The following is a 12,142-nucleotide window of genomic DNA, read 5'->3' as shown; positions in this document are numbered from 1 at the left end:
AGCAAGCCCAAAAGCAGTGGTATATAGCCAATTGTGTTAGATGGGTACCGAGGCTAACTCTGTGGGACTTATGAACAAACTGGACTTACACACACGCTCTCGGAATTGAACTCATTCATATGTAGGGGACTTACTGTACTCCCTTTACTGCAGTGGCTTTACCCTTCATTAGAATTCACAGCATCACTTTGCACAGCCCCCTTGCGGCGGGGTGGGGAGGCTATTGGGAAAGCAAAGGCAAGGAAGGGGTGTGATAAGACTCCAGCCACATTAGAGCTGAGAACAGAAGTAGGAGCTCTTGACTTTAAAGCTACAGTTAAGAACAAATCCAGACGGGCTTCCCTGGTGGCGCAGTGGTTAAGAATCTGCCTGCCAATGCAGGGGACATGGTTCAGGTCCTGGTCCGGGAAGATGCCACATGTCGCGGAGCAACTGAGCCCGTGCTCCGCAGCAAGAGAAGCCACCGCAACGAAAAGCCCGCGCACCATGCAGCAACGAAGACCCAATGCAGCCAAAAATAAAATAAATAAATTTATTTTTTTTTAAAAAAAGGAACAAATCCAGAGAGGTCCACACGGGCTGAGCTATACCCCATCGCGGCACTTTTGTATCAGCCACGCTGGGTCACTTGAGCCAAGTCAAACACTGGACTCTAGAGCCGGTTTCTCAAAATTGACACCACTGCTATCTGACCAGATCACTGTGCCCCCTCAAGGAACCTCTGGCAGTGCCTGGGGGTACTACTGGCATCCAGTGGATAGAGACCCAAGGATGCTTGCTGTTACACATCCTGCAATGCCCAGGTCAGTGCCCCCGTGACAAAGAACTACCCCAGCCAAGATGCCAACAGTGTGGAATTGGGGAGAGAGGACCGACCAATATATAGCAGATACAGGCAACATGGAGAGCTCTGGTGAAGATCCAAAGTGGAAGGAACCCCAAGATCAGCTGGTTCCATTCAATTTTGGTCATACTCACAAGAAGGCTCTAGAATTCTGTGTATCTAGTTGGTGGATTATAGATTTTGGCTGATAAGATGCCTTTCTTCTCCATCTTCCTGATTCTTAGCTCTCATTCTAGGTAATTTCATGGCTGGCCAGCTAAACTGTCATGATTCAGTCATGATCCTTAGCTTTGGACTCACAGAAAACATGGGGTATTTATTATTTACTTGCTAAAGTATATTTGCTTAGTTACACATGACTGTATCAGTCTTAGTCACCGAGAAAGCAATGTCACCCTCCCAGGTTTCCCGTCATAGGATTTATGGATGGCCAGGTATATATGTACATACACATAGACCTGTACAGAAAAGAACCCTTTGGCAATGTTTTCCTTTGCATTTTTACTTCTTCCTAACCCTTCTGGAGCATACGTACCAGATTTCGCCCAGACAGGACTTCTAACAAAGCCATTAGGATTTTGCCATCTTGTATATCAACGAATAAATCTTTAACTTCTAGAGGTGGGTTGCACTGTGGAAGAGGGGGAAAGTAAGCAGCCGATTAGTGATCTGTGTAAGCCACAAAACAATTTCAGAACTGCAGCTTTCACTGGAGAAAAAACTTCCGGACACCCAGATGTGCCTACAGGCAGCAGGGCCCATCCAAGGAGACAGCGATCCCCTCTCCCTGGAAGTGGCCCGTGGGCAGTGGGTGCGCTGGGGAGCTGTGGAGGAGGCTCTGGGTGGAAACAGTCAGAAGCCCCCTGCTTTCCTCTCTGACCTGGGGAGGTCTGAGGGACCCGTGTTGTGTCCACCAAGAGTTTGGCTGGGTGTGGCCTGGGGTCCGCGGGGCCGGCTGGAACTTGTTGGGCAGATGTCCCAGCACAGCGATTTCCAAACTGTGCTTCCCAGAACAGAGCTTCAGCAGAGCACTTCACAGAGCCCTGTGGGGGCGGTGGGGGGGAGGTCCCAGAGGAGGCTTATTCACGGCACTCCCTTCGATAGCTCTTACTGGCCTTTATTTAGGGTTCCAGGAAGACTTTGCTTAAAGAAAGGTTTCTGTTGACTAAACAAGCTTGATAAAAACTCCTTTAATGCAGGATGGTTAGGATTTATTGAATCTTGGGGGACAGGGTCCAGGAACCTTCATTTTTCATTAACCCCCCAGCATAAATTCTATTTACTTTCTGGTATTGGGGCATTTGGAAGCATTAGAACACTTACTGCTCTTGGGGATGACGAAGGGGGGTGTTCCCACAGGAGACCGGATTAATTGGGGGACAGGAATGGCGGCTGTCACCCGTCAGAGAGCCAGGGAAATCTTGGAGCTGTGGCCCAGGCACCCTTTTCTCCGGGAAGGCCTCCTCTCCAGGAAGGCCTCCTCCCCGTGAAAGCCTTGGAGGGCCCATGTTTTCTTTTTTTATTCGGGAGGTGGCATTTCCTTACCTCTTATACGAGCCCCCTGACTCCCAGTTAGTCAAAATACCGGGCAATTCCACCCACAGGTGCACAGAAAAGAGCTTTGCTTCAAGGGCAACAGCGACTTTGAACCCAAAGGCAAATTATTTTCTTTGCCAACTCCCCACTGCTCTGCAGGAACATTCCACACGGAGCATGACGGTATCAGGTTACCAAGACTCTTATGGAAATGTTATTCCTGTTAACGCGGGGCAGAAACGCAAGACCTGAACAAAACAGCCCCTGATAGATGAACTCACAAAATTTCCCGTTAGCAGCCCCGACCGTGGCCAAACCTTGCTTTTGAGCTGAACCTGGAGAATAATTTCCATTGACAGTGTCTGTAAGAGCCTCGGCCCAGCAGCAGCGAGCGGGGCCTTGGCCGGCATCCATCTGCAAGATGGCAGGAGGAGAAATTGAACCCACTCCAGTGAAAACACTCCTCGGGGCCCCAGACGTTCCATGGGCTTCATGAGATTGGTATGGGCGAGTAAACAGCACCGCCAGGGGTTTCTTCGTGATCTAACTCCTTGGGTAAATTAAGGAATTTTTCCAGAAGCCAGAGACCCCGTAAATATTTCTGACAGCCTTCAAATTGCAGTTAAGCCCACTTCCCCAAGGAGTTCCTGGGTTTCCCTTACATGAAAAGTTGTTCTTGAAAGTCTCAAGGTTGGAAGCATGGCTGTGAATTTTGCCCTGTTTATTACGAATCAGTTTTAGGTGCTATCTGATTTATCCGTAGAGTGGGTGCTACCCACCTGCCCGGAAAAAGGAAGCAGAAGCATGGCCACAGAGAAAATTCTGGATGCGATCAATGCTAACAGAGGTTCGTGGGGGGTGGGGGTGGGGGGTGAGTGACTGCGAGGGTATTTGCTCTATTACCCTCTGTACTTTTCTGTATTTATTTTTCAAAGAAAGAAAGAAAGAAATACACTCAACTCCGTCTGCCAGGAGGAATTTCCAGCTACCCTGATACACATCAGGCATTAATTTAGGAGTTCAGTGAACTCAGATTTGGGGAACGGTTTTCCTTTTTTTCCAAAAATAACACTTCACTGTGTGAGCAGTGCCGCAAATGCACCAATAGTCAAAACAACCGGCAAGTGATTTATCGCGCTTCGTCCACGGTATAGAGAGACTTTGCCCCGAAGAGTTCAGGAGCCTCCTGGGTGGAGCGGAACCCGTTCTACAGGTGAGGAAAAGAAGTGTGGGTGGTCAAGTGTCTGCTCGGGAAATATTATAGGCCTAAAGTTTACGCTACGTGAATTAAAATTTTGGTCAAGAGCTCCACTTCCTAAAAAAACCACATTTATTTTCTCTGCTTTCTAATCATTTCAGTGATTTCCTCTAAGAACCTTTCTTTGGGGTTAACTCTAAGGGCAGTTAATATTACTCTTGTGCCTTTTAAGAGGAGAGGAGAGAAGAAAATATAGGTATTAAACTCAATGAAGTAGGATACTTGAATACCACCAGCTTTGAAAGACATGAGACTACTGGCTGGGTCTATGTGGAGAACCAGATAGTGGAATTTAAGAAGATGTGAAGTGAGTAAAATGAATCCTGATAAACCAGCTTTCTTATAATAAGAAAAATAATCTCTCCTCCCCCAGCCCCGGGCAATTGAGAATGTTCTCTGTCGGGGGTGGGGGGTGGGGGGGGGCTAACCTAGTGGTGAGGAGGGTTCGGATTTCTCCTCCTCCAAGCTGTTTATTTATCCATTTCACATCCCGCCCCTTCTCTGCTGCTCATCCTTGTGTCTGGTTCAGCTGCTTTTGTTTTAGGGTTTCTGTGCCTGAGAAGCCGGCAGACAAAATGCGCTTCAATGTTGCTTGGCCAGAATATATTAGCAAAAAAAGAAAAAGGGGAGAAGAGGGGTCACGAAGTGGAATATGCAGGAGAAGCCACAGGAAGAGCTTTCTTCTCGGTCGTGGGATTGCAGAGAAGCGATTCAATGTCTCCAGGCTTCTGTTTCCTCATTCGTAACAGGATGGGGTGCAGGGTAAGGAGGACTGTCTTGAGGATTAAAGGAGATGTGTGCTCCATGCACCCAAACAAGCAGATAATACTGTTGACCAACAGCAGCATTACGTGAAGAACCAGGGGATCTGGCTTGGTTAAAAAGCGCGAGGAGTTTTTGCTTGAATCAACGCAAATACCTATAAATGGGTCTTCACGAGAGCCTCCCTGACCACCCCAGACTACAGGTCGAGATCCCCTCAGCCCCCTGTTTGGGTTGTTCAACAGTGAATGTTTCCTAACTTTTGCTCAGCGATTCCTATTTAAAGATGGACCCTCTCCTTCCCCAGCTAGACTGATAACCCCAGGAGGTCAGAACCCCATGTCTTACTGCCCTTCATGTTCCCAGCACTGAGCCTGACGCTTGGCAATGAGAATGCACTCAACAGATGTTTAAATGAATGAATGAAAAACAACAACACAACAGAAACACAGAGCACCCTCACCCCCGCTCTGCTGAACCGTGCGCTCTGTTATGGAGGAATCCGTCACTTAACAACAAGCCGAGTGCCCTGCTTACCTTCTCCAGGTGCAGATTTATCCATCGAGTAAAAGTCCGCTTCTGCACATTCTCCCTCTCAACTGAAAACAAAGAAGTGCTATTAGCTGGGTGCAAAGAAATACATGCAAAATCCCACCCTCTTCCTCCCAAGGGGAGAGTCTATGGAATCTCTGTAGGATGGGGAGCCCCGGAGGTCCCATATAGGGATGGAGACCTTCCCAGAAGGAGGCTGGCAAGGGCCTGGGGAGCACCTAGAATCCATTTTCTCCAGCCCAACCCTGAGCATTTTAAATAGATTAAAGACCCACGAATTCAGACACACAGAACAAAATCTTATGCACAAGCTAACGTGAGCATTTGGACGTTTGACTCTCCAGCACAAGAAGCACTGGTGGGAAGATACAAATTTAAAGCACGAGGTGATGGTGTCACACACCTGCCTGGCGGTAGTGTGGGTCAGAGGAGCTACGATGGAGGAAAGGAGGGGAGGTCAGTGATTAGGAATTGGGAGGGGGCTCGGGAATGTGTGGCGGAAAGAATTTGACAGTCCTGGCTTGGACTCTTAGCCTGGTCACCTCCCAGCTTTGTGTCCTTGGGCCAGTCGCCTATCCCCATATCTGATCTTCCCCATGAAGATACATGGGTGACAGCCCACTTCCAGGTTGCCGTAAGACTGACCTGAGATCCTGCAGGTCAGGCTCAGCAGCGTTCCTGGCACAATAGCTGCTCATTTTTTTTTTTTTTGTAGCAATTATTTTTAGAGCCAGGGAATACTTTGTGCGCCCCAGGAGGGGAGAGTTCTGCAGAGCCCCAGTGAGCAGGGAAGACGCCAAGCAGACACAGACCCCTTCTCCCACAGGACATTACTTCCCAAACAGGTTTCTTAGGAGGAAAGGTCTTTCCTTTTCAAGAGTTATTGCCATCTATCTACCCAGCACTAATTGTGTCCTGGACACTTTGTCTCCAATAATCTCTAATCCTGACAATGCCACCTGCGAAGTAGAAACTAGTATTTTATAGATGAACAAAACGGGGCTCAGAGAGGTACCCTGACTTGCCCCGGACATCAGTTGGAGAGAGACAGAGCTGAGCATCTGTCTGTCTGCCCCTCATCAGCCAGCTCCCTGGAAATGGAAGGTTTGGGTTTGAATTCCATCTCTTCCAAAAATTACGACAAAGGCATCTGCAGTAGTAATGATAATGATTTAAAAAATATTTACCGAACACCCGCTATGTGGCAGGTACACATCTAAGCACTTCACATGCATTCACTGATTTAATCCTTCCTACAACCCTCGCAGGGAGGGACCTTCAAGATGGGAAAACTGGGGCACTTGCCCAGCGACACGCTATTAGTAAGGGTATTGTTCCTATGTTACAGTTGAGGAAACTGAGGATCAAAGAGCTAATAAGCCACAAAATTAGGACTTGGAACTAGAGTCTGTGCTTTCCCCATTCGCTCCTGGGCTCTGTGGCATCAGCTGGCTTGGCGCCTGGGGACCCGGAGGGAGTTTCCGTGATAGGCGGTGGTGCCAGTGCCTGAGTCTGGGCGCCCCGAGGATCATAGTAGCAGCCCCTGCAGCTCAAGACGCTACGCCTCTCAGGAAGCTTCCTGGAAATGTCGGAGCCAGAGGACTCCTAAATTACTAAGTTCTGGATTTCAACATATTGGAAGAACATATCACATATGCCTAAAACCATTTCATATTTCTTTAGCAATAAGAAAATGAGAGGCAATTTATCTCTTGGCCGAGAAAAAAAGGCTATGGTTTTCTCTAGCGACTGTGGTTCTTTTTTTTCCTCCCAGCCTCATTATTAGGTAGATAGTGGTGCCCATAAATCGAATTTTAATATTGTGCCTTTCAATCTTTTTAATTGAAGAGCCAGCAGACAGTAATTATGCACATAACTGCTTCTCTCTCGTTTTCCTCTTTTTCCGTCAGGGAAGGTCACTGGCTAGTAGGCGTAAGGATGAAAGAGCTCATTCTAGTGAACTGTTTCTCGTGGGAGGCGGGAGGAGGGAGGAAGGAAAAGAAGCTGATGGAAGCGAGGCCAGGAGGGGGGCATGTGCTGAGGGCCATGAGTTACAGAGTTCCAGGACTTCCCAGAAGATGGGAGAGACCTTTCTGCCTCTGCAGCTCTTTCCATAGTGTGGGTCTTCCCATAGTTTAGTGTCTGTCCCTCCGCTGATGGACATGGGCTATTCCTGGTTTTTTACTGTATGCAGCAGTGCAGTAGCCAGCACCCTGGCACAGGCAACCTGGCATGTGAGTCTCTGTGCACAAACGTGTGACTATAGTTCTTACGCCTGACGACTAAAAGCAGAACTGCTGGGTCTTAGTAGTGGGCACATTTGAAAATTTAATAGCGACTTCCAGACTGCCCTCCCAAAAGGCTGCCCCAGTTTATACCTTCACCCCCACCTGTCTTTAAACAAGTTTATGGGGATTGTAAAGTATTTACACACACATTCAAACACTCAGGCTGGTTTCTCCATATGGCTTCAGAGAGAGCAAAGTCTGTCTCCTGAAACAAAAGTGCATTCAGTGAAAGCCTAAGAGAACCAGGCGTAGGCTGTTAGTTTAACTGTGCAGAAGGGTGCAAATGAGGAAGTGGGTGTAAATGAGGAGGTGGGTGTAAATGAGGAAGTAGGTGTCTGTTAGTCTACATATGCCTCATCTATCTGCCCACAGAGGCACCTATCTGTCCATCCACTCACCCATCCACCCACCCATTAGTCCTTCCATCCATCCATCTATCCATCCATCCATCCACCCATTAGTCCTTCCATCCATCCACCCACTCATTAGTCCATCCATCCATCCATCCATCCATCCATCCGTTCATCCATTCAGCCGGCCTCCCAGCTGACACTTACTCAATGATTACTACTTGCTGGGAACTATGCCCAACCCTGTGGGCAAAATCAGAAATGAAGAATTAAGCATGCATGGAATCTTGCACTCCAAGAATTCACAGCCAAGGAGGAGAGAGAAAACACGGATGCCGCAAGGCACATGAACAAGGAGAAATGAATTAGAAATTTCAAGAGCTGATGGGATGGGAGGAGGTGATTTCAGACTCCACGGGGGACTCCTCTGGGGGCCCTGAGATGATCCCCCCCATAGACTTGGGACACGGAGGGATCCTGAAATGCAAAGACAGCATTTTGGCCCTGGCCTGATCCACAGCCAGCCTCTGGGTGGCTTCACTTCCATTCCAGCCAAGGCCAGTGGGTGAATCCGGGCACAAATCAGCTTCAAGAGCACAGCGGAGCCATAGGAGGGCAAGGTGATGACCGAAGACACCAGGGGACTGTGAGACTAGGTCACAAATAGCAGATGAGTCCCAAACAGAAATAGGGTACGCAGACCATATTTTCTGTCCCTGAAACTAGGACACACCGCTCAATACACAGGAGACAGAATGCGAGAATTTAGCCTGCCCCAGAAGGCCCACCTGGGAGCCACACACCATTAGACCATGAGCTGACCTTGGTGAAAGTCAGAACTTTCAAAATACCTTTGCCTCAGTCTCCCCTCTGCAGGATGGGGATAACCGTGCCTCCCTCACAGGAATGCTGTGAAGATCAAAAGGGATCCGCCAGAAAGGCATTCCCAACAGCTGTTCCGGAAGGGCCACCTTTCCCCCAGCCCCCTGGCACACCGCATGCCCTTGGGGTATTTTATCTGGTGTCTCCACACAAAGGTTGGCTGCCCTTTCCGGGCCTTCTGCATTTCCAAATACCCACCCCCATCCCACAGGCCTTTTCTACTTCTGGCCCTGCCAAGACTCTATAAACTTTATATAGTCTCCATAAACCCAACGGCCCCTTTTGTCCACAGCACCTATCACGTTGTAAAGGTGCAGGAAACCATTTCTCAGGAAGGGTCTGGCCTTCGTGAGTGTTTGTGGGGCCTGGTGTGGGTTTACTGGGCAACAACGGAGTAATAACAGCGCTGTAAATTCACCATCCCAGCTCTGCCTGGACGGCCAGGGTGCTCGAGCACCAGGTCGGGTGGAGGCGGGGAGGGGCTGCCAGGCCCGGGACACCAGGGACGCACAGAAGGGGCGGCCCAGCCTTCTGGCTCAACTCCACCCTCCCAAATTCCAAGGCATGACTTTGGCCCCGGCTTTGCCTAGACCAGGCAATTTGAAAACAGGAGGTGTGACATTCCTTCCTTCTCAATGGCAGGCTCAGGGGTTGGAAACCACAGAAAAAGGGATACTAGCTCTGGGAGTTACAATAGACTCATTTAGGGGCTTCCCTGGTGGCACAGTGGTTGAGAGTCCGCCTGCCGATGCAGGGGACACGGGTTCGTGCCCCAGTCCGGGAGGATCCCGCATGCCCGCGGAGCGGCTGGGCCTGTGAGCCATGGCCGCTAAGCCTGCGCGTCCGGAGCCTGTGCTCCGCAACGGGAGAGGCCACAGAAGTGAGAGGCCCAAGTGCCGCAAAAAAAAAAAAAAAAAAAAAAAGACTCATTTACATCTGTGGTCCACATTTCCCTCAAACCTACTTCCTATATAATATTTCCTCTATAATAGGCTGCTCTTCCCCGCCCATGGGAAAACCTTGAAGGCTTTATCTGTTGATGAAAATAATATGTTGATCATAAAAAATTAAAATATAGAAAAGCACAGAGAGGGGATTCCCTGGCAGGCCAGTGGTTAGGACTTGGCACTTTCACTGCTGTGACCCAGGTTTGATCACTGGCTGGGAAACTAAGATCCCACAAGCTGCACGGAGCGGGGAAAGAAAGAAAGGAAGAAAGGAAGAAAGAAAAGCATAGAGAAATATATCTCAAATCTCGTGAAATCATTACACCCAGAGATCACCAGTATTGCCATTTTAATGACCATCCTCCTAGAACTACACACGCACACACGCATGCACACACACACGCATGCACACACACAGGCTCAGAGTTAATGCACGTGGGTGCTCACGTACATAACTGCAACGTGATCACCTAAAGACTCAGTATTCGTCAAAGCATTGCCCACGGATCCCTAATATCAAGAGCTTCTGGGCTTCTGGGGTGACAGTTAAAATGCTAATTCCTCGACCCCAGCCAAGACCTACTGGGTCACACTCTCTGGGGCTGGGGCCTGGGAATCTGAATTGAACCAGCTCGGGGGTTATGATAGTACACAGTTGAAGAACCTGGGTCTTCCTGGGAAGAGACAAGTGGCACGGTTCCTTGGTCATCTTCGGGCAGAGTAGAGATGGCAATGGGACGTCACCTGGTGGAGGAGAAAGGGCCGGCGTTCTGGAGCCAGGCCCACAGTGCCACCCCTCATCCTGAGATGGAGACACGGATAGGGCTCCCGGGTTGGCTACAGTATTGCTTATTGGCGCTGGCAACAAAAATTCCTTTCCTGCTTTGTCAAAAATGCTCTTCCTGATAATGCTTTAAGTCACTAAATTCACGCAGCTGCTCTGATACTCCCGAGAGATGAATCAGAGCTCGCTTTGGAGGACCGCAGAGCAGAATCCCGGAGGAGAGGCTTATCCTTCGACGTCCATCCAGCTGCGGCAGCTGGGACACCTGTTTCCAGCCGCAGGGGCACTGCCCGGGCAGGAGGGAGGCAGCTGGGGCGAGCTGTGGCCTCACCTCCAGGAGCTCAAAGCCCTCGCCAAGAGCCGGGCACAATGCATGTGCTGAACAAACGCAGCTGTAGCTGTTATCGCTAACCTCTGACAAGCTGCTGAACTTTTCTGAAGTTGAGTTTCTTTTCTGTGTAATAGAGACAACGCCTTCCCCTACCAAATGAGACGATGATGCCTCTGTGTGTGTGTGTGTGTGTGTGTGTGTGTGTGTGTGTGTGTGTCGGACACACAAAGGACCTCAGTAAACAGACTTCTTTCTTCTCACAATTATAGCATTCCAGGGACCCATACGTGGGCCCTACTGACAGCTTTCTGTAGGATGGGGCGTGGCTACCCTGGTGACAGCTTGGTGGGCCCTCCCTGTCCCCAGTGGAATGGTCACCGAAGTCCCCCGCTCAGCCCTCTCCATCCAGGAGGCAGGGTGGCAGGAGGCCCCGTACTTTTCAAGCTTTACTCCTGTTTTGTGTGAGGGCAGGACCCTGGCACGCGTAGGCTCCTGCGCCCCAGGCCTTGTTCGCCAGAAGCCCGGATCTGTACAGAGGGCCATCTCGGCTCCAGGGGAAGCCACAGCCCCCGATGATGACAGTCTCAAGGGGTTCCTCCGAAAGCATCCTGGTCCAGAAACCTCTTGCCTCACCTTATACGAGCGACGTCCTGAGACACTCACATACACTTTCCCGTTCTGGGTCTGAGTTGACCTCCGCCACTAGCTGGGAAAGCCACTATCCTTCTTGCCAAATATCCTTTTTCTCCATGGCTCAGACCCCCACTCATTCTAAGTGTCCCCCTTGGCTCGCTTCAGCTGTGCCAGCTCTTTCCATCAACCGGGGATCCTTAACCCAGGATCAAGGGCACCCGCCGCCCCACGGACAGCACACAAACTAGCCCTCGGGGGTGCCCCTGCATGCCTGCCCCCGCCCAGCCCATGGCACTGCTGGACCCCCAGGCGCCCGCGGCCGCCACCCGAAGAGGCCGGGTTCCCCGCCTCGTGGTTTCACTCCTTTCCCCATCTTTCAACACCTCCCAGAAACACAACCTCATTACATGGCCCCATGCTGGTTCATTTGAGAAATAAAACTCAGAAACAAATTAAACGGCGATTTCTTTTGCAGCAGGAGGGGAGCCAGGCTTCAGGAGTACCAGGCCAGCAGCCTTCGCTTCGGACTCCCGGGGGCTACTTCCCACCATCGGCTCTGGAGGTATTAAAAGCCAAGGCCTCTGAGTGATTTTGCGTTTAATTTCCTTTGTTTTTTCCTCCCCCAATGTTTGCTCTGACCCAAGTCCCTTTTACTGAGACTTTGGTAATAAAATGCAAAACGCTCCTTGGGACCACAGGCCAAGGAGCACGCAACTCCTACCAATCGGTGTGCAGGGAAGTGGCAGGCAGCGCTGCCAGGGCCCTCTCACCCCCCTTCTAGTTCCTCTGCTGCCTTCTCTCCTTTGTCCCTTGTGGGACTGGGGATGCGCCGATGGGCCTCAGGACCAAGAGTGAGTCCGGGCTCCAGCCGGTGCAAACCGGTGGTCTCCCCAATATGCACCTGGGGAGACTCCCATAAAACTGCCAAGCTCATTCGAACTGGGGACTTCAATCCAATTCTCTCACAGGTCCCAG

General features: G+C 50.3%; 1 protein-coding gene across 1 annotated transcript in view; it reads right to left on the bottom strand.

Moving 5' to 3' along the window:
- CLMN (calmin) overlaps nucleotides 1-12,142 on the bottom strand; it is a 116,750-nt gene that overhangs the window by 34,539 nt on the left and 70,069 nt on the right. The window contains exons 2-3 of the mRNA XM_082849365.1: nucleotides 4,938-4,999; nucleotides 1,380-1,475 (exon numbers count right to left, since the gene is read on the bottom strand). Coding sequence (XP_082705491.1) covers nucleotides 1,380-1,475; nucleotides 4,938-4,999 — 158 coding nt within the window. The remainder of the gene's footprint in view (nucleotides 1-1,379; nucleotides 1,476-4,937; nucleotides 5,000-12,142) is intronic.

The sequence above is a fragment of the Leucopleurus acutus genome, assembly GCF_964270905.1.
Source record: "Leucopleurus acutus genome assembly, chromosome: 1".
In the NCBI taxonomy this organism is placed as follows: Eukaryota; Metazoa; Chordata; class Mammalia; order Artiodactyla; family Delphinidae; genus Leucopleurus; species Leucopleurus acutus.
Note: the sequence above shows the minus strand (reverse complement) of the source record. Positions and strands in the feature narration are given on the sequence as shown.